Below are 22275 nucleotides of genomic sequence, written 5' to 3'. Positions count from 1 at the left end.
ATTCCATGTTCTATTTTGTTTTATATTTTCTCTTCTCTTTTCTTCTCTACTCTATTCTACTCTTTCCCATTTTATTCCACTCCATTCCATGTTCTATATTTTATATTATATTCTTCATCTTACTCTACATTCTATAATTCTATTCTATTCTATTCCATTCCGCATTATATTCCATTCCATATTCTATTTTATTCCATTCCATTCCACTCCACAATCTATTCTATTCCATTCCATTCCACATTCTATTCCATTCTATTCCATTCCATTCCATATTCTATTATATTCTATTCCATTCCATTCCATTCCACATTCTATTCTATTCTATTCTATCCTATTCTCTTCTATTGTTTCTTCTCTCCTCTCCTCTCCGCAACATCTTTACCGTAGAAATAACAAGTTTTAATGTGAGCCAAGCATCCAACTTTTGATGACATGACAGTGGGAACGGTGCAACCATTGCAACTGTGAAAAAGAGTCACTTTATCGAGTGCCGTTGTAACTTCGAACAGTCACTAAATGAATGGATTGGCTGTATGATGAGCTGTAACCCAAACAGACTGTTATCAGATTCAGGATCCACAACTCACCGCAGAACCATTTCCCACATCCCCTGGATCCACTTTTTCATCCGTGCCTTCTTCGTTCTTTCCCCGCAAACATCCTGAGGATTATGAGAGAAATCGTAACACGCACACACCCCAGTTCCCTAAGCAGTAGCAAGAAGTTGCCAGTTGGCAATAAATATTTATGAGAATTGACATAATGAAACGAACTTATTATATACAAGCTCCCCAAGGGCAGGAGCATTTAAGCTTCATTCTCTCTCTCTCTTTTTACTAGACAGAATTGTCTCGATCTTTCTCAGTTCTGGAGTAAATTGCTTGTTTTGTAGTCCACTTCCATGAGGGTGGCTATTAATGCAGCCAGCTGCTCCTCCTTGGCAGACCTTAGCCCAGACATGACAAGTTTTCTATGTTTGCTGGTAGCTGTGATCTTGCAGTCTGTCTGTTTTTAATCTTTTGCATGGATTGAACTGCAATCCGCAATACAGCAAGCTTTCGGGTTACACTGGCATCTTGACAGATAGATTAACAGAGTTGGAAGGGACCTTACCGGTCATCTAGTCCAACCCCCCGCTCAAGCAGGAGACCCTACACCATTTCTGACAAATGGCAGTCCAGTCTCTTCTTTTTTATGTTTTTTTTACCCCCAAAAATAGAAACCCAATATACCTCTTCGACCCTCCATACACCCTTTCTTTTGCCCCCCTCCAACTTTCCATCTTCCCTCCATCATTCCCCTCTACCCTACTTCCCCTCCCCCTTTACCACTTCTCAGTCTCTTCTTGAAAGCTTCCAGTGTTGAAGCTCCCACAATTTCTGAAGGCAACTTCTGTTCCATGGGTTGATTGTTCTGACTGTCAGAAAGTTCTTCCTTATTTCCAGGTTGAATCTCTCCTTGCTCAGTTTCCATCCATTATTCCTTGTTTGGCCTTCAGATTCTTTGGAGAATAGAACAGAACAGAACAGAGTAGAGAATAGGGTAGGGTAGAATAGAATAGAATAGCAGAGTTGGAAGGGACCTTGGAGTTTGACCCCCTTCTCTCTGTGGCAGCCCCTCAAATATTGGAAGACTGCTATCACGTCTCCCGTGGTCCTTCTCTTCACTATCCATGCCCAGTTCCTGCAACCGTTCATCATACATTTTAGCCTCCAGTCCCCTCATCATCCTGGTTGCTCTTCTCTGCACTCTTTCCAGAGATTCACCACTTTTAAAAATAATGCAGTGACCAAAACTGGATGCAGTATTCTAGGTGTGGTCTTACTAGGGCTTTATAGAATGGTATTAGTACCTCACTTGATCTTGATTGGATCCCTCTATTGACATTTTTGGCTGCCGTTGCACACTGCTGGCTCATATTTAGCTGGTTGTCCACTAAGACTCCAAGATCCCCCTCAAAGTCACTTATATCTCACAGTCACTCTATCTTCAGCTTCTGCTTTTGCAAGAAAGAGCGAGGCAAAGCAGTGCCTGGCTGGGAGCAATTCGAACACTTCTTTGTAGCTCTTGCAAAGATCTTGCGCTCCCATGTTGGGATAAAGCAGGGATGTCAAACGCAAGGTCCAGGGGCTGGATCCGACCCGTAGGGTGCTTAGATCTGGCCCATGGAGAATCAGTGAAAGACCAGCCCGCAGTGCCTCTGCCAGTGAAAACTCTCGTGTGACCCTCCCGAGCTCCTTTTTCGCTGGCAGAGAGCTGCAGGAGGCTGTTGCAGCTGAAAACGCAGCTTGCGAGGGCCACAGGTGGAGCTCTATTTTTGCTGGCAGAGGGTTGCAGGAGGCTGTCGCAGCTGAAACAGAGCTTGGGAGCCCATTTTTGCTGGCAGAGTGTTCGGGCACCACAGGCACCCCTGTGGCACTAGTGACGCTGAGCTGGCCACACCCACCCTGGCCACGCCCATCTCAAGGTCAAACACAACCCTGATGCAGCCCTCAATGAAATGGAGTTTGACACCCTTGGGATAAAGGATCAAATTGAGGCCACCTCACTGGTTGGCGTGAGAAAAGTGACAGTTTTGCTATCCCAATCTGGGTCATGGAGATTTCTATGGATTGGGCTGGGTTTAGCCAGGTTATGGGACAGAGCCTGCTCCAGTTAGAAGCCTCTGAGGATGAACAATGCAAGGGATTGAATGGGAAAAGTCTACGCAGGTTCTCAGTCAACCAGGTCATGGTTGTCCCAAAGGTGCTTTTTTTTTTCCCAAGAGGCAACTGGATTTTCTGTTTTTTTCTTTGAAGATGCTTCGCTTCTCGTCCAAGAAGCTTCTTCAGCTGTCTTAGATGAGCAGCGAAATGTCTTCAAAGAAAAACCAGCAAGTCCAGTTGGCTCTGGGGGAAACCAGGAGTCTGTTCTTAGGATTGTAGGCTAACTCTGCCCATTGTCAGGAGTTCAACTCTGACTGGCTCAAGGTTGATTCAGCCTTCCATCCTTCTGAGGTTGGTAAAATGAGGACCCAGATTGTTGGGGGCAAGATGCTGATTCTGCAAACCGCTTAGAGAGGGCTGTAAAAGGATTGTGAAGTGGTATATAAGTCTAAACGCTATTCCTTCCTTCCTCCCTTCTTCCCAGTGGTTAGAATGCAGTATTGCAGGCTAACTCTGCCCACTGCCAGGAGTGGGCAGAGTTAACCGGCTCAAGGTTGACTCAGCCTTCCCTTCTTCTGAGGTGGGTAAAATGAGGACCCAGATTGTTGGGGGCAAGAGGCTGACTCTTTAAACCGCTTAGAGAGGGCTGTAAGGCACCGTGAAGCAGTATATAAGTCTAAGTGCTATTGCTATTGGTTATGGCATTCTTCTAGGGGAAACACAGTTTGGTCCAGTGGTTAAGGCACCAAGCTAGAAACCAGGAGTCTGTGAGTTCTAGCCCCACCTGAGGCATGAAAGCCAGCTGGCATATTTGAGCCAGTCACCGTCTCTCAGCCCTAAAAGAGACAATGGCAAGCCTCTACTGGAAACATGGCCTAGAAAATTACAGGGATGGTTCCCAGGGTGTTGCTAAAGTCAAGTTCCCAGAGTTCCTAACCAGGATGGGGAGGGGCAGCATGTTGGAGAAAATTCAGGGATCTTCAGGGGCACAATTTCCTAGAAGGGAAAGTATGCTGATCTAGAATATCTTATCTTAGTTAGCACTAAGAGAAGAGATTCTAGATCAGTGATCACCAACCAGTGGTCCGCGGACCACTGGTGGTCCCCAAGAAGATTTTGGTGGTCCCCAGAAAAAAATATTTGCATTATTTATATTGCACTAAATACTATTTTTTTAATCATATTTATGGTCCGCAGGATTTAAAATTATGAATTTAGTGGTACCTGAGGTCCCAAACGTTGGCGACCCCTGTTCTAGATCACCCATCTTACTTCCGGGAAATTGCTAGGGCTGGTTGGTGTCCTATATTCCTGCCCCAGAGTGGAGTTATGGTTGACAACAATCCTGGGAAAACAATCTCCAAAACGTGAGAGGCTCCTATGACAATGAAATCAGAATAGTCATAGAGACCTTTGACACCCCCCCCCCTAATTAAGTACGCAGACTTCTTGGCCAATATTTCGGAAATTCTCCTTTTCTGGGGGAGGGGGGCAGGGCTGAGTGGTTGTAAGGAAGATCCCCGAATGCCCCCTCCCCGATTTGCAGCCAGAAACCCCCCTGCCCATTACGGGGCTTGGACCCGCTAGGTAGCTAGTCTGTCTTTCAGCTACAGCTTCTCGCTCCCAAAGCGGAACACACACACACCCCATTCCGCCTCTCGGGATCCATTCGGCGGGGATCCCTCTCGCCCTTCGGCCCAACCAGGGCTGGGTTTCCATGGCGAAACCGGAGCCTTGCGCGCAAAACTACTTCCACGTTGGAGTTCCAGCCCGTCTAAAGATAGAAAGAGACGGCGGGGCGGCTCCAGACAGAGGCAATAGAAGTTTTGCCCCGAGAGAGCCAGGGGACCTTAGCAAGAGCAACGGGCCAGTCCCGGCTTTGGGCCGAAGTCGGAACTCCTTATTCTCCCCCTCTCCACCCCTCGTGGCTCGTCCCCCCCCCCACTCGTCTTCACCCCACTCGTTCCGGATGGGTGTCCCACACTGGCTCTGGTCCCCCCTCCCTCTTCTGCCCCTCTCATCCCCTTCTAGCTCGATTCCATCCCCTACACTCCATCTTCTCCTCCTCCCCTTCCCCCCTGGCTGCGGTTCTTCCCCCTCCCACTTCTCCTCTCCTCCCCACACCTTGTGTCTGCCCCCTCCCCCCGTCTTCTCTTCCCCATTCGCTCCGAATCTGTCCCACGCCCCGGCTCCGGTCCTCCCACAGTCTTCTCCCCCCCCCCTTTGGTTCGATTCCCCCACCCCGTCTTCTCCCCCTCCCTTTCCCCCTTGGCTTCGATTTTGCCCCCCTCCTGTCTTCTCCTCCTCCTTCACCCCCTCCCCTTTGGCTCTGTCTCTCCCCCCACTTTCCTCTGGCCCACTTCCCTCCCCAGCCCGGAGGGGACCCATCTGTCCGTCTTCTCCGCGGCGAGAAAGGCGGGCGGGGGGCGCGGCTGTGCCGAGCGAGCGAGCGAGCGGAGCAGGACTTGGCGCGCGCCCGCGCGGTGTGTGTGTCTGTGTAAGCAAGGGAGCGAGCGTGCGTGCGGGAGGAGAGGTGGGACGCTGGGTGGGTGTGCAACTGCCGGAGGAGTCCCTCTCGCATTCGCACAAGATGGCGATGGAGGGGCGACCGACCCCGTCTCCGGCTTGCGCCCACCTCTAAAAAAAAAGCAGACCCACCGCAGCCTCAGCCGAGCAGGCAGGGGCTTCGGCCGCCCCCTTCCCTCCTTCTCTGCCCGCAGGCTCCCATGGCGTTCCCGGGCTGGGCGCTGCTGCTGCTGACCTTGACCGCGGTGGAAGGTAAGCCCCAGCGAGGAGGGTCCATCTTCTCTCGGTCCCCAGGATCGCCCCTTCCCCGGGAAGGGCTCCCACTGAGGAAGGGGCGCTCGGCCTGGCGCGCGAGACTCCGACTCGGGGCGCAAGGAGCCGGGGAAGCGCGCTGGGCGCCCGCCGGCTGCGCGCAAAGAAAAGGGGACGGAAGAACCCCTGGAGGAGGTGGTGGAAGGTAGCGCGGACCCCGGCCCAGAAAAGGTACCGGAGCCGGGGAGGCCAACCAACTCCCGCGGCCCCCGAAAGGAGGAAAGTGCCCACGGCCCGGTTGGCGGCGGCGGCCGCTAACCCTTGCGAGCCTCGCGGCTCTCCTCTCCAGCACGCCTCGTTCTCGGTGATGGCTGCAAACAGGTGTATGTGGGGAGTGAGGCGGCGGCAGCTCCTAGCGAGGACTGGACGCGGACAGAGTCACCACGCGCGGAACAGAAGTGCCCGGGACCGCCCAGGCAGCCAGCGGCTCCAGGTCTCGGTCCCGGTCCGTGCGCCAAGCAAGACGGGTCTGCGAGGGGGGGGGTGTCATCGTTTGAAGGCGTGTGGTGGGCTATATGTGGCCCCTCGTAGTTCCCGCGGCGCAAACCGCGCGAAAGCAGCGCTTAAGTGCAGTTGGAAGTGGGTTAGTTTCTTTGTCTATGGAGCTTCTCCATCATCCAGGTCGTGGTTGTGCCGAAGGTGCTTTTTTTTTCAAGAGCCAACTGAACTTTTGGGTTTTTATTTAGTTAGTTCGTTAGTTTGTCACTCATGTACAAGATAACAGGAATGAGAACAAACATGAATAAGAGCAGAGGAAATGGGTACAAATAAATGGGGACAGTAGGACACCAACGGTTGGTGCGTTTATCCTTGTCCCCTTTACCGACCTCTTAAGAATGGGGTGAGGTCAACAGTAGACAGTTTAAATGTCTTCAAGGTTTTTCCCTTGAAGACGTTTCCCTTCTCATCCAAGAAGCTTCTTCAGCTCTGACTGAAGATAGATCTCCATCCCCACCATCCAGCCAGAGCTGAAGAAGCTTCTTGGATGAGAAGTGAAACCGCCTTCAAAGCAAAAGGAAAAGAAAAACCAGACAGTCCAGTTGCCTCTTGAAAAAATCACCTTTGGGTTAAGTTGCTTTGCCAGAAAGGGGATCCATAATCCATCCGGTAAGAGAATAATCCTGGGTGAGCAGCGGGGACCGGATGCCGTATAAGAAAAAAAAATTGTAATTAAAAAGTGGCTTTGGAAAGGAAAAAAAAATCCCCAAACGACAAGACAACAAACAAAATAAGGAGGAATTTCCTAACAGTGACAACAATTAAGCAGTGGAAGGCTGGTCTCCAGAAGTTGTGGTTTCTCCATCACTGGAGGTTTTCAAGAAAAGACTGGACAGCCACCTGTTTGAAATGGTAAAGGGTCTCCTGCTTGAGCAGGGGGTTAGACTAGAAGATCTCCAAGGTCCCTTCAAACTCTAATAGAAAAGAATAGAATTCTTTATTGGCCAAGTGTGATTGGACACACAAGGAATTTGTCTTTGGTGCAGATGCTCTCAGTGTACATAAAAGAAAAGATAACATTCGTCATGAATCATAAGGTACAACACTTAAGGATAGTCATAGGGTACAAATAAGCCAGTGTTTCTCAACCTTGGCAACTTGAAGATGTCCGGACTTCAACTCCCAGAATTCCCCAGCCAGCGAATGCTGGCTGGGGAATTCTGGGAGTTGAAGTCCGGACATCTTCAAGTTGCCAAGGTTGAGAAACACTGAAATAAGCAATCAAGAAACAATTTCAATATAAATCGTAAGGATACAAGCAACAAAGTTACAGTCCTGCAGTCATAAGTGGGAGGAGATGGGTGATAGGAACGATGAGAAGACTAATAGTAATAGTAATGCAGCCTTAGTGAGTGGTTTGACATGAGGTGAGGGAATTAGTTGTTTAGCAGAGTTCGGGGGGGGGGGGAATTGTCCTTGTGTCTAGTTGTTCTGGTGTGCAGTGTGCCCTATAGCATCGTTTTGAGGGTAGGAGTTGAAACAATTTATGTCCAGGATGCAAGGAGTCTAAATATTTTCACTTCTGACTTCACTTCTCTATTCTGATTAATTAATTAAAAACACTTGCTTTGTTTAGAAGATGGCAAGGCCTCCACCTCAACTCCCCCCCTTCCTCAGATTAATTTCCTGGACTGGCTTCTCTGGTGAATGCAGTTGGAACAGCTGCTTTCCAGCAGCCTTCAAATGTGCCTTCCAGATGTTGTGGCTTTGACTCGCATTATTCCTAGCAAGCAAAGATCACCGTGGCAGCCGCAGTGATTAGATGGAAACAGCTTCCATGGGGAAAGGCAGTATGCTTTTGGCTGTAAAAGGCTGGCTGCAAAACATGGTTCTTGAGAGGAGTTCCAAAGCCCCCTGAAGCAGATTCAGTGTCTCAGTTGTCTTTCCAAATCTGTTGCCTTCTAGTTGTGAATGGACTAGTCGTGTGTGGACTACACTTCCCATCACCTGCCTGGTGGTGACAGGAGTTTTCATATAAGCACATCTGGAAGACTCCAGGTTGGACAGAGAGAATAGAGTAGAATAGAATAAAGTAGAGTAGAGTAGAGTAGAGTAGAGTAGAGTAGAGTAGAGTAGAGTAGAGTAGAGTAGAGTAGAGTAGAGTAGAGTAGAGTAGAATAGTTTATTGGCCAAGTGTGATTGGACACACAAGGAATTTGTCTCCGGTGCACAAGGTCTCAGTGTACATAAAAAGACAAGATACATTCATCATGAATCATAAGGCACAACACTTAATGATAGTCATAGGGTACAAATAAGCAATCATATCATACTAAAAATCAATATAAATTGTAAGGATACAAGCAACAAAGTTACAGTCATACAGTCATAAGTGGGAGGAGGTGGGTGACAGGAACGATGAGAAGATTAATAATAATGCAGACTTAATAAATAGTTTGAGAATGGTGTGGGAATTATTTGTTTAGCAGAGTGATGGCGTTTGGGAAAGAACTGTCCTTGTGCCTAGTTGTTCTGATGTGCAGTGCCCTATAGAGTCATTTTGAGGGTAGGAGTTGAAACAATTTATGTCCAGGATTCGAGGGGTCTGTAGATATTTTCATTCCTTTTGACTCATGCAGAATAAAAGTCCCCAATGGAAGGCAAGTTGGTAGCAATTGTTTTTTCTGCAGTTCTAATTATCCCTTGAAATCTGTGTCTGTTTTGTTGGGTTGCAGAACCAAACCAGACAGTTATGGAGGTGCAGATGACAGAGTCTATAATTCCTCAGTAGAATTATTGCTCTGTAGAATTATTGTTAACCCAGTAATGTTAGTTTGATGGGTATATGAAGCAAGCCAAGAAGGCTATTTTCAAGTTCTTTGTTACAATATCATCTCTGGAGGTTATTGGATTTTTGTCACTCTTGAAGGTCAGAAAGGGGTGGACCTTGTATCAACAAAACTCATTCATAACTTTCAGAGCCCATATGGCACTCTCAGAAAGTTGTGTTGACAGATGATTTTCAGAACTTCTGAATGTGACCTTAGAGAGACTGGGTGATGAAACATAAAGCATCGGCTTTTGGTGTGAGTTGGTGAAAGATACATTGTCTTGAAGGATCTGTCTGGCTTGCAGCTGCCTTCATATCTCATATTTAGAGGGCAAAGCTGCCTCTAATGTGTAGATTCTAACACAAAGGAACTCAAGAGAGAGCCTGAAGATGGACTGTATCACGTAGCCCAGGGGACTCCAAAACCTGACAACTTCAACACTTGTGGACATCAACTCCCAGATGGGTTGACTTGTGGACTTCGACTCCCAGTTCTCACAGCTGGCTGCTGAATTCTGGAGCTGATGTCCACAAGTCTTACCATTGCCAGTTAGGAGACCCCAGACCTAGCCTGTTGCTTAACGGCCTACTGGCCATTGCTGGTATGATGGCCTCTGGCATGGACATGAAACCTCCAAGGCAGCTGGTCTTTGGAATCTTCAGTATTCATGTTGATGGACCATCTGGTCTGGCCCGGTTTGCATTTTCATGGATTTCTCTCAAACTATGAAACCAACATGTATGGTTGGGTTTATTCTGGATATAGGTTCTGTAATTAGATTTTTTTAAAGTGATTTATGGGTTTGGGAGACAAGGGTGGCTCAGTGGCTAAGACGCTGAGCTTGTCGATCAGAAAGGTCAGTGGTTCAAATCCCTAGCACCGTGTAATGTTTTGGGCCTAGAGCCCTCCTGAACCAACCTGGAAACCAAAACGGGGCAAAGGGGTGCACATGAGCCCCCCAAATGCAACATGAGCGGCCCCTGTGTATGGACATCCTGTGTATGCACTTGTGCATCCCTTCATGCGCCCCTCCCCCTGCGCATGCGCTGCAGAGACCCAAACTGGCTGGTGGGAGTTGTGCACACATGTGCGGTGGAGCTGGGTAGCGCCTGCAGAGAAGCCTCGCCATCACAATGCTAGAGTCTCATGCTTGGGAAGTAAGAAGAAAGGAAGTTATAACAGTCCCTTCTTCTGTGATTCAGATTTCTGATTCCTTGAATAAGGAAGTTGGGGGAATAGATGGCTGGCCTTGTCCAGGAATCTCTGTAGGGTCAGATCAGATATGGATAATATTTGAATGGGAGATTGCTAGAGAATGTCAGGGCTGTACGCGAGACTGGAAAGTTGGAAGGGGAGAACATACAGGTTTAGAAAACATGAAGCCAATGTTTTTACAGATGGTCTTTGGCTTACGGCCACAATTTAGGTGGATCAGAGTTTTGTCCCACTTTACGACTGTTGCCACTTTTGTTAAGTGAACCACTGCAGTTGTTTGCGGTTGTTAAGTGAATCTGGTCTCCCCATTAAACTTTGCTTGTCAGAAGGTCGCAAAAGCGGATCTCATGACCCCGGGACACTGCAACCGTCATAAATATGAACCAGTTGTAAACCACTTGAATGTAACTCATGTGACCATGGGGATGCCAAATGGTGAAAAACAGTGATAGGTCACTTTTTCCCCCAAAGTTTTGTAACTTTGAATGGTCACTAAGTGAACTGTTGTAAGTGGAGGACGACCTGTACCATTTCCCCCTTTCCCATATAGCCTTGATTCTGAAGTCACTCAGAGAAAAGCTCAATTCAAGGTTTTTACTTTCTTATCATTTTTTAAGGCTAATTATCAGCCGGTGTCCAGTGTCACACCATTGAACTAAGGTTTAGTGTGGTTAATCGTTCACAGATGACGTGAGTGTAATTCAATGGTGGGACACTGGACACTGGCTGATTTTTACTTTACTTTATTCTTTCATTAGATTTAAAGCAGCGTTTCCCAAACTTGGATAAGTTACCCCAAATTGGTTAAGTGTTTTTTTCTTTGGGGAATAACAGATAAATCCATTCCCCATCCCAAGGGGCGACAAAGAGTGCAGAGAAGAGCAACAAAGATGATTAGGGGACTGGAGGATAAAGCATGTAAAGAATGGTTGCTGGAACTGGGTATGTCTACTTTTGATGAAAAGAAGGACTAGGGGAGACATGATAGCAGTTTTCTAATATCTCAGGGGCTGCCACAAAGAAGAGAGAGTCAAGCTATTCTCCCAAACATCTGAAAGCAGGACAAGAAGCAATGGATGGAAACGAATCAAGGAGAAAATCAACTTAGAACTAAGGAGAAATTTCCTGACAGTGAGAACAATTAATTAGTGGAACAACTTGCCTCCAGAAGTTGTGAATGCTCCAACACTGAACGTTTTTAAGAAGAGATTGGATAACCGTTTATCTGAAGTGGGGTAGTGTATCCTGCCTAAGCAGGGGGTTGGACTAGAAGACCTTCAAGGTCCCTTCCAACTCCATTATTCTATTCTATTTCTATTCTATTCTATTCTACTCTACTGTACTCTACTCTACTCTATATTCTAATTCTAAATTCTATTCTATTTAAATGGACTCTAAAGAGTGCCATGTATACTAAAATATATTGGAAACCTGATCCCCAAATAGGCCTACAAAGGTGAAAAACAGATGAAATACCAATGGCAATTTGTTGAAATGACAAGAAGGTCCTTCAGTGATAGGGGTTTTATGATAAGGGCATTCCTCAAGTTATGACTATTTATGCAATGACCAAAGTTACAGCGTTGCTGATGGAAGGGACTTACCACCCGTCCTTGAAGTTTGATAAGACTTTCTCAAAAGCAGGCTTGGGTAACCAAGGAAAACATTGGAGAAGCACAGATTGAAAGGCAGTCTGATTGCAAAGTGGAAGGTTTACACTTTAACAGAGTACAAATAATAAAGGACAGACAACACCACGTATGTCTAAGCAAAATATACTTACATATCTTGCAAAAACACACACAAATCGGGCTTCCCCATTACTCTCCCCCAAGGTGTGGGCAAACAGCCAGGTTTTAAAAAAAAAAAACTTATGTTTCAACCATCAAGGTGAGAATCACATGGAAAAAGTTAATACATTTAACCTTATTAACTGTATCCAATCTGTTCAAAGAGAAAGAGTGCAGAGAAGAGCAACAAAGATGATTAGGGGACTGGAGGCTAAAATATATGAAGAACGATTGCTGGAACTGGGTAGGTCTAGTTTAATATTTTTACTCCAGGGAGACGATCTGCTTCTCCTCCAAGAAGCTTCTTTGACTGACTGAAGAAGTTTATATTCTTTTGCAGTTTAATTTTAAAAAAAGGTTCCACAGATCTTAGAGTTGCCATGGTCAGAAAACACTGGTTTTAACTTTAAGAAGGTGATAGGATATCACATATAAAGAACAGTTGCGGGAACTGGATTTGTCTAGTTTAATGAAAAGAAGGACTAGGGGAGACATGATAACAATATTCCGATATCCCAGGGGCTGCCACAAAGAAGAGGGAGTCAACCTATTCTCCAAAGCTCCTGAGGGCAGAACAGGAAGCAATGGGTGGAAACTAATCAAGGAGATAAGCAACCTAGAATTAAGGAGAAATTCCCTGACAGTTAGAACAATTAATCAGTGGAACAACTTGCCTCCAGAAGTTGTGGATGCTCCAACACTGGAAGTTTTTAAGAAGATGTTGGATAACCATTTGTCTGAAGTGGTGTAGGGTTGCCTGCCTAGGCAGAGGGTTGGACTAGAAGACCTCCAAGGTCCCTTCCAACTCCGTTATTCCAATCTAATATATTTTACAAATGAATAAATAAAGATGAGCCCAGCTGGCAGTCTTAAGGATAAAATCTTGTGGACCTCGCGATGGCAACGTTATACAGTTAGTCCTTGACTTATAAGAGTTATTTGGGGACCGTTCTAAGTTACAACAGCACTGAAAATAGTGACTTAGGACTGTTTTTCACAGTTATGACCATTGCAGCATTCTCGCGTTCCCATGATCAGAATTCAGATGCTTGGCAATGCAATCATATTCATGATGGCTGAAGTGTCCCGGGGTCAACGAAGAAGTCAGATTAGCTTAACAACTGGGTTACCGACTTATCAAGTGCAGTGGTTCACAACTGCAGTGAGGCAAGAAAGGGTCTAAAATGGAGCAACACTCACTTAACAGCTGTCTCGCTTAACAACATAGATGTTGGGTTCAATTGTCATCGTAACTCGAGGACTCCCCGTCGAGTGAACAATGGGCTTCTTCAAGCATGCAATGCTTGCCAATATCCCCATTTCAGCTGCCACTTAAAAGCATCTTAGCTGAGCTTAGCTTACCTTGAAAGTTAAGCAGAGTTGATCCTGGTTAGTTTTTTGGGGGGGGTGAGGGAACGACGAATGAATCCCACGCCAGAAAGCTAAACGTTGGGGGAAATTTCATGAAAGGAGGCCATGGCAAACCCCCAACCCTCTTTGTGCTAAGGAAATTGCATGGATATGTCCACAAGAGTCATGCTCTACTCCTGTGATGGCAAACCTATGGCACATGTGCCACAGATGGAACACACAACCCTCTTCATGGGCACACCAGCCATCGCCCCAGCCCAGGTCTACCACACATATGTCCGTGCCTCTTGTCAGTGAGCTGGTCTTCAGCCTCTGCTGCGCATGAGGCCTGAAGGGGGGCGGGGTGCATGTGCGGGGAGGGCTCACATTGCATTTTGGGGATTTGCACACATGTACCACCACCACCACCCCATGCCCCATTTTGGTCCTGGAAGGCCTCCTGCACTAACCTGGAAGTCAAAAATGGGTGAGAGGTGGATGGGGCACACACATGAATGGGGGGCGCTCGCATTGCATTTGGGGGTTTCGCACATGCATTGGGCTCTTGGCTCTAAAAAGGTTAGCCATCATGCCTCTACTCAAAGGCAATTTTAGTTTTCTTGTTTTGCCTGAAAAAAACTGTTTCATTGCCTTATTGTCATGTCCTTGAGAATGAATTTCTCTTGGGTTTTTCTCAAGGACTTTTGGCAAGTGTTTATTTATTTTCTTTAAAGTTGCTGTGTTAGGATATTTTGTTGCAAGGAATGCAAGGTTTTGATTTTACTGCCTTCTGTATATCTCTTTTTTGGGTGGGTGGGGGCTGGAAAAAAGTTTTAAAATATTTCAGAGGGACCACTAGCAAAGAGCTGATTTCCTGGCAGTTAGAACACTTTTTTTTCAAGTTGAGATGCTGGAAAGGGTGCAGAGAGGAGCAACAAAGATGATTAGGGGATTGAGACTAAAACAATGATTGCAGCAATTGGATATGTCTCGTCTAGTGAAAAGAAAGACATGATAGCAGTGTTCCAAAATTTGAGGGGCTGTTACAAAGAAGATTGGCCGGGTGTGTGTGGGGTCAACCTATTCTCCAAAGTACCTGAAGGAAGAACAAGAAGCAAAAGATGGAAATTAAGCAAGGAGAAAATCAACCTAGAGCTAACGAGAAACTAACCAGGGGAACAACTTGTCTCCAGAGGTTGTGGGTGCTGCAACACTGGACGTTTTTAAGAAGAGACTGGACAATCATTTGTTTCAAATGGTATAAGGTTTCCTGCTTGAGCAGGGGGTTAGACGAGAATCCTAAATTACATTTACAGAGGAATGCCATCAAGATCACGTGAGGTACTAATAAAGGTAAATGTTCCCCTCGCACATATGTGCCAGTCATTCCTGACTTCAGGGGGCGGTGCTCAACTCCGTTTGAAAGCTAAAGAGCCAGCACTGTCCGAAGACGTCTCCGTGGTCATGTGGCCAGCATGACTAAACACCGAAGGCGCACGGAGTGCTGTTACCTTCCCACCAAAAGTGGTTCCTATTTTTCCACTTGCATTTTTATGTGCTTTTGAACTGCTAGGTTGGCAGAAGCTGGGACAAGTAGCAGGAGCTCACTCCGTTATGCGGTGCTAGGGATTCAAACCGCCGAACTGGTGACCTTTCTGATCGGCAAGCTCAGGGCCTTAGCCACTGAGGTACTAATACCACTCTATAAATCCTCCTCCCTTCCTTCTCTCCTCCTCCTCTTCTTCTACCTCCTCCTCTGTTTTTACTTTAGGTGTTAAGTGAGATACAAAATTTTAATTCTTGGTCTTCTTGTGGCCTCAATCATTGTTACTTGATGGTGTTGTACTGTGTCTTTGATGTTGTCTCTCCATCTTCTTCTGGTCTGCCTCATGTTCTTTGACCTTCTCTTTTTTATATACCTGGCATGGTATGGAATCCCAAGACAAGTATAGAAATCTAATTGCAGGAAAGTGTTTGTCCACCTCATCCTATGTTTCTTCTCTTTGCTAAGTCAGAGATAAATTTAAAAGAAGCTTAAAATTCATGGTGGAAAAAAAAACCAAGCAGAGTGGGCCATTGTGGCTTTGAGTAGCAAGCCACCTTCCTGTAACCTTTTCGATAGTTGTGATCAGTTGCTTCTCCACCTTGGTTATTTCCAGATGTGGGGACTTCAAGTCCCAAGTTTCTCAGTAATGCCTAGGTTGACCAGGGAATTGTGGGAAGTGGGCAGCAAGCTTGGGAAAGATTAGTTGGGAAAATATAATCTGTGAACTGATCTGGTAATATCTGAACGATATTACAACTGTACAGTTCCCCCCCCCCCCGATCTTTCTGTAAATCAAAGTGGATCAAATAGAAAAATAGGTTTGCTGACCAAGACAGCACCTAGGTGTCCCCCAATTGTTTTTTCTCCTGCTATTTGGTTTGCAAGCTTTTTACGGTGGCCCACCTTAGCACAACTTTGTAAATTGTTAACTGCTTAGTACTTTGACCCACAAAGGTCAGCTTGGTTAGAGTCCCTTTCTATCAAAAAAACAAAAACAAAACCCACCTCCTCTTTTCATTTTCTCCATTGCATAAAGGCAGAGCTTTCGATTATTTTTAAATTAGATTAGCAGATGATTTTCTACAAGACACATACATTGTTGAAGTCCATCCCTCAACTCACGTTGCTGTTACTTCTGTTATTTTCATTATGTTTTTTTCATGGCTGGTTTATGTAGATTTGTGCAGAGAACTGTGATAAGAAGGGATGTGGCTGTTTGAATGCATGTTAGGAGCAAAGTTAGTTATAAAAAATGATTTAAACAAAGTTGCCAAGCCTCATGACTATGGCAAAGCAATCCGTCTGCTCTATATATTTCTATCTGTAAGTACCATTCATTTCCTAAGGACTTCGCCATCAAGTAAAAATTCAGAAAATTGCAACAAGTTCTTCGTTAAAAATATGCCCAGCTTTCCACGGCCCTATGATTTATGTTGAGATATTAATCCACAGGAGACTCAACACCTGTTGCAACAAAAATAGAAGTATATACAGTGGCATAGTACTATTAGATCAAGAATGCAGCACTTCAGTTGACCACGAGGGGGCCACAGATACAGTTCGGTATCTCTTTCGTGCCATCTACTGCTCACCTGATTGTTTGCAGCACAGATTATTTGTAGCAAACAGGACCTTTGGGGGTGAATGTTTGTGTTTAAATAAGTGAAACTGTTGAGGTTTTCTCCAAAGTGCTGTGCTTAGCAGCATGAAAAAAAAAATCTCTTTGGGGAGGAGACCAGGCTAAAGCAAAATCAACGAAGACCATATTTTTCTGGTCCACACTTGACTTTGGCTTTATTGAATTGTGTCAAATGTGGCTTGCAATCCATGATGGATGACTTGTGTGTCCCACAAAGGCAGGCAATTACAATGAATTCAATAAAACTAGGCTTAAGCTACCCGGCCAGTCACGTGATACATTAAAATCAGTCCTTATGTGCTAAAGCTTTCAAGTGAAGATGAAAAGCCAGTTGGGAGAAGCCATGAAATGTATTTTTTAAAAGGTTAAGTGAATCCCACCAGGAAGACAGAAGACTTAAAGGAGAGGCTTTGAAAAGGCTCGTCTCTTTCTTCCCCCGCTGTACATTTTACCAGCTTTTTGCTGTTTCTCTTTTGTCTTTTAGCACATCAGGGGTAGGCTGCTGGGGGTTCGCAGGGGTTCAGGAGAAGCTCTAGCTAAGATTCTGTGCAGTTTGGAGAATCCCCAAATCCCACTCCTGGCTGGCCTCGCCCACCCCTCCCCTCCCAGGAGTCCCCATGTGGCCCATTTAGGATGCAGATAAGTGTAGGGCATGCACGGAGGCTTGGGGAGGGTGAAAAACAGGCCTACTGGAAGTTCGGGAAGGCCAGAAATGGGCATCAGAGCCCCCCCTGAGCCTGGGGAGGTCGTTTTCGCCCTCCTGGAGGCTCGAAGAAAGCCTCTGGAGCCCATAGAGGGCAACCCCCCCCCCCAGCAGGGACGTGCAGTCACTAGAGGCAAGGGAGGCGGGGCCTCACCAGTCTCCTCAGAGAAAGGAAAGGATTTTAAATAATTTTCTTAAAATAATTAAAGCCAGGGTGGTTGCTACCAGATTTCAAGTCACAGTGGCTTGGTGTCTGCTCTCAGTATTAACTAGGAGGAGGCCAGAGAACTAGGGGCCTCTTTTGCCTAAGGAATTTTTCGCCTTTTAAGAGTTAAGCAAGGGTTAACGAGCAAAGAATTCCTTATGCAAATGAGGCACGTATTCTCTCGCTTCCTGTAGAGGGCATTTTTAGAGGCTTTTTAGAGTTCTCTGGGAGCAACTAGCTCAGTCTGACAGAGCTCTGGCTTTTCAAGAGGGGAGGGCAGGGCAGGGCAGGGAGAAGCAGAGTTGAAATTGTCTCTGAAACAGCTGGAAAAGGTGCGTGTGGGGAGGGGGGAAGAATTCAAAAAGTTTGATCGGAAGGCAACAGGGGAAGGGGAGGTATGGCAAAGGAGCTGCTTTCAAGCCTTTGGAAAATGTATCCAATCCAACTTCTGTGTTTGTGTTTGAGAGTGAGTGAATGAGAGAGGGATCGAAGTTCTCTGTGTGCGTGTGTCTGTTTGAGAGAGGGGGAGGGAGGGAGAGGGAGGAAGGAGGGTGAGGGAGAAGAAAAAGAATGGGAAAACTTATTTTGCAAGGGGCAAAAATGCTGTCGCTTTAAATCGGAACTGAGCATGCCTGGCTGTGGAATTCTGGGAGTTGAAGTCCACAAATCTAAAAAGTGCCTCACCAGGGCTAAAGCTGACCGAATGTCACTGCCCACCAGGGTACAGGAGGCCAACTAGACCATGCCCACCATGACTGTAAGGAGCCCCAGACCGCTCCTGAGTGAAGGAGTGGAACGTCTGCCAGTTTGAACTGAGGTAATGTAATGTGAGGCAACTAGCAGTTAGAACAGAGTTCTTTTCAGGTGGGGAGAGGGAGTAGATGGACCTTCTAAGTCTAGAGTGTTGTTTTCTCAAACTTTGAGAATTTTAAAGAGGTGTGTTGGAAGTCCACCCATCTCAAAGTTGCCAGGTTTGAGAAACGCTGCTCTAGAATCTTGGATTCTTCTCTTTTTTTCTATTTTTTTAAATTTTTTGTAAACAAACAAAAACCAAACAAAACATAAAAAACATACAACCTTCAACTGTTTCATATAGTGTGTTGTTTGGTTACAAATTTTTGTGCATCCTTTCCATTATCACTACTTACAATTATATATCACATCACAAATTGTCCATTAGGTAAACATAAATACATTATTATCGCTGTATATCAATTATTCCACTGTAATTGTTCTTCCTTCATTTTAAACAAAATATTCTAGGTATTGGATCCATACATATAGCATCATTATACATCAATTGTTCAACTCCAATTGTTATTCCATCATTTTAAACAAAATATTCTAGATATTAAAATCATACATACCACATCATTCCATTGCCTCATGTTAGTCTATTTAACAATACTAAACCTTTGTGGTATTACATATATCGTTCTATTGTTCTTAAATATATAAGAAGTTCTCCAACATTTTTCCTTACCATAATTTTTTATCTAACCTTTGATAAAATAAATCCCATACCTTGTAAAATTGTTCATCTTCTTGTTCTCTAATTTCAAATGTCAGTTTACTCATTTCATCACATTCCATTATTTTTCAAATAACTTCCTCCTGCGTTGGTATTTTCTCATTCTTCCATTTTTTTGCAAATACAATTCTAGCTGCTGTTAAAACATTTACAATCAGATATTTCAAATCTCTATTGTATATTTCTGGTATAATTCCCAATGAAAAAAAAAATCTCTGGTTTAAAGTCTATGCATTTTTGTGTCATTTTCTCCAGCCACGTGTGGATTTTAGTCCAATATCTTTTAACTTCTGTGCAAGTCCACCACATATGGTAGTAAGAACCCGGCGTCTGATGAAATTTCCAACACTTTTCAGATTTGTTCTTGAACATTCTTGCTATTCTCGTTGGGGGGGTAGATGTAGAATCTTGGATTCTTGAAGGAGCTACAAAAAGTTACTGACACTCATTCCAAGTCTAAACCTAAAATTTACCTTTTTAACTTGCTTAGTGCAAGTTCTCCATCTAGCTCGGTGCCTCTTTGCAACGAAGAAATAATTGCATAAATGCAAACGTAGGATTTTGCCAAGGGGTGTGAACATGTGGGCTGCTAGTTCTTTAAAGAGGCTCTCTAAAAGGGGGCAGATCTGCCTTTTATGCTTAATTATTCCAATTAAATTGTTTTTGGCGAACACAATTTCTCTCAGCGGTCTGCTTTTGTAGATTTCCTTTCTTGATTTGAGGGATGCTGTTTTTTTAGGGTGGAATTTTGAGCATCTGTTTCTTTCTTTCTTTACCCCCCCCCCAAAAAAAAGAATTAAAAGCCAGCAGCAACTGTCTAGACCTCCTGCCTCTGTTGGAGAAGGGGGTGTTATAATATTTCTCATTATCAGCTCTTCATACAATATGCCTTTAGTGGGGGGCAGGCGGCACAGGAAATTCTATTCCAAACACTCTGGATTTAAGATTTAAAAAAATTGAACATTTTTGAAAAAAATTTTGGAGTGATGTGGGAAGAGGATAGTGGGAATCCCTGTGGCTTGGAGCAGATGGTGGATTAAAGGAGGAGGAGGAGGGGAAGAGGAGGAGGAGGAGGAGGAGGAGGAGGAGGAGGAGGAGGAGGAGGAGGAGGAGGAGGATTTATTTGTACACGGACTCCCAAGAATGTTTTTTTAAAAAAACGATAGGCCCACAAAGTTACAAAAAAAAAAAAAAACTGGAAGAGAAGGGGGGGAAACTGAATGAAAATGAATGAAAAACTACTGGTGACCTTTTACTGCACCACCATAGAGAGTATTTTAACTTACTGCACCTATGCATGGTTTGCTAATATGGTTTGCAGATAGGACAGCACTCCAGAGGGCCAAGGTCATTGCCCAGAGGATCATTGGTTGCCCTCTTCCCGCTTTGGAAGAGCTTTATTATCTCCCGCTGCCTTAAGAAATTTCAAAATATTCTTAAAGATCCATCTCATCCTGGGCACCCCTTTTTTTGAACTATTACCATCTGGCAGACGGTACAGGACAATAAAAACAAGGATAAATAGGCTGAAAAACAGCTTCTATCCTAGAGCCAGTGGTGAGTTTCCAATTTTTTTACTACTGGTTCACTCGTGCGCAGGCAAGTGGGCAGAGTCTCCCACCGCTACTACCGGTTCACCTGATCCGGGCCAAACCGGGAGCAACCCACCTCTGCCCAGAGCAGTAACTGTATTGAATTCTACGATATACTGCAACATTAATGCAATAGCGGGTTTTCAATTTCTATTATATAGCATGTGAAGGATGTGCATTTGTGTCTTTATTTTTATAGTTATAATGGACAGTGAAGATGGCATTTATTTTCTTGTACGATGTTCAATGATACTAAATTAAACTAAACAAGGAAGATGCTTCAAACAACTTGTAACTCATGGTTGGAATTTGCAGCCAAGCACTTAGAGATAACTTTGCTTTTGAAAAGGAAGACAAACATGACTCCAAATAACTTCCAGTGTGACAGACGGACTAGGGAGGTAGTGCAGGGAGAATAACCGCATTAGCTATATTAAACCAGATTAAAATGTAAATTCAATTCAAATTTAGGATGTTGACTGGTCCCACCTGCAATTTGGAGAACAGAGACCAGCCTGGCTCTCGGAGACCAGCTGTCCTGCTCAGCCTTCCAAAAGTTGTGCCCTTCGGTTGTTTTTGAGAAATAAAAGCCATATTGTGGAATGAAAAATTAGTTCGTTTCAAGGGTTTAAATTCAATCCTCGTGGCCAAGAGGTCTATATCTTAAAATAAGATACAGAATAGTTGTCAAATGGAAACAGGCTTCTATAGTGTTGCTGCAAACACCCTTCGCTTATATAATTAAGAGGAGTGAGGCTCTAATTGCACAGTAATTTGCTGTTGGCCTCCTTCCCAAAGTTTTCTAACTCTATTTACAACACAGAAAGAAAAAGGGAACAATTTAACCAGATTATTGTTGTTTGGGCAGTAAGTTAGTTTTGTGTGTTGGAATCATAGATGGAAAATTTTCTGGGTTCTAGAATTAAATTCATGGAACCCTTGATTGTTAACTTTGTGTAATTATTTTGTCCCTTTTCCCTCCCTCCCTTCCTCAGTGGTGCAGTGGTTAGAATGCAATATTGCAGGCTAACTCTGCCCACAGTCAGGAGTTCAAACCTCACCAGGGTCAAGGTCGACTCAGCCTTCCATCTTTCCGAGGTGGGTAAAAGGAGGACCCAGATTGTTGGGGACAAGAGGCTGACTCTGTAAACCACTTAGAGAATGCTGTAAAGCACTGTGAAGCGGTATGTAAGTCTAAGTGCCGTTGCTATTTTCTCCTTTCCTCTCTTACTGAGCCTGGAGGGGTCCAGATCACCTTTCTGAATGTTCCTGTGGCAACAGGTGTGCATTTGAGAATTCTGCAGATGTTCATGTTTTTCCTCCTCTGCTGAGAGAGATCACGTAAACTTCGGGGGGGGGGGTGTTTTGCCTTTTCAGTAGGCAATCGATCAGTGCTATTAATTGGTGTAACCAAAGACGCCATTAGCTGGCTTAGTGGATTGTTTACTTGTATTTAGAGATAGCTGTGCACTCTCTGGGGAAGGTGCTTTTGGAAATAATAAATGAATGAATGAATGAATGAATGAAGGAAGGAAGGAAGGAAGGAAGGAAGGAAGGAAGGAAGGAAGGAAAGAAGGAATAATAAATAAATAATAGTAATACATACATACATACATACATACATACATACATACATACATACATACATACATCCTGGGGTGAGTTGTTGCCAGCATTACTGCCGGTTCGGGGTACGCAAAAATTTTGTGCACACTCACATCACTTGCATGCATGCCTGCCAGATGCGTGCTCTGTGCACATGAGCATTTGTACATAAATAGGTTTGCGCATGTGAAAAATGTTTTAAAAGGGGGGAAATAAATTTTTGCAACGATAATTATTCTGTGCATGCACAGAACTGAAAATCAAATGGTGCCACCATAGGAGAACCAGTTGGGGGGGGGGGCATGGCAGGCCTGGGTCGCTGCCAGTTCCAGCGACCCAAGCCGCTG

General features: G+C 44.9%; 1 protein-coding gene across 1 annotated transcript in view; it reads left to right on the top strand.

The window, feature by feature from the left end:
* The first annotated feature begins 5263 nt into the window (after nucleotides 1–5263).
* The window catches only part of IGDCC4 (immunoglobulin superfamily DCC subclass member 4), a 77022-nt gene continuing 60010 nt past the window's right edge, over nucleotides 5264–22275 (top strand). The window contains exon 1 of the mRNA XM_087704360.1: nucleotides 5264–5423. Coding sequence (XP_087560486.1) covers nucleotides 5372–5423 — 52 coding nt within the window. The 5' untranslated portion in view covers nucleotides 5264–5371. The remainder of the gene's footprint in view (nucleotides 5424–22275) is intronic.

The sequence above is a fragment of the Thamnophis sirtalis genome, unplaced genomic scaffold, assembly GCF_051295495.1.
Source record: "Thamnophis sirtalis isolate CommonGarterSnake01/CBP01778 unplaced genomic scaffold, rThaSir2_p1.2 scaffold_2, whole genome shotgun sequence".
Classification (NCBI taxonomy): domain Eukaryota; kingdom Metazoa; phylum Chordata; class Lepidosauria; order Squamata; family Natricidae; genus Thamnophis; species Thamnophis sirtalis.
Note: the sequence above shows the minus strand (reverse complement) of the source record. Positions and strands in the feature narration are given on the sequence as shown.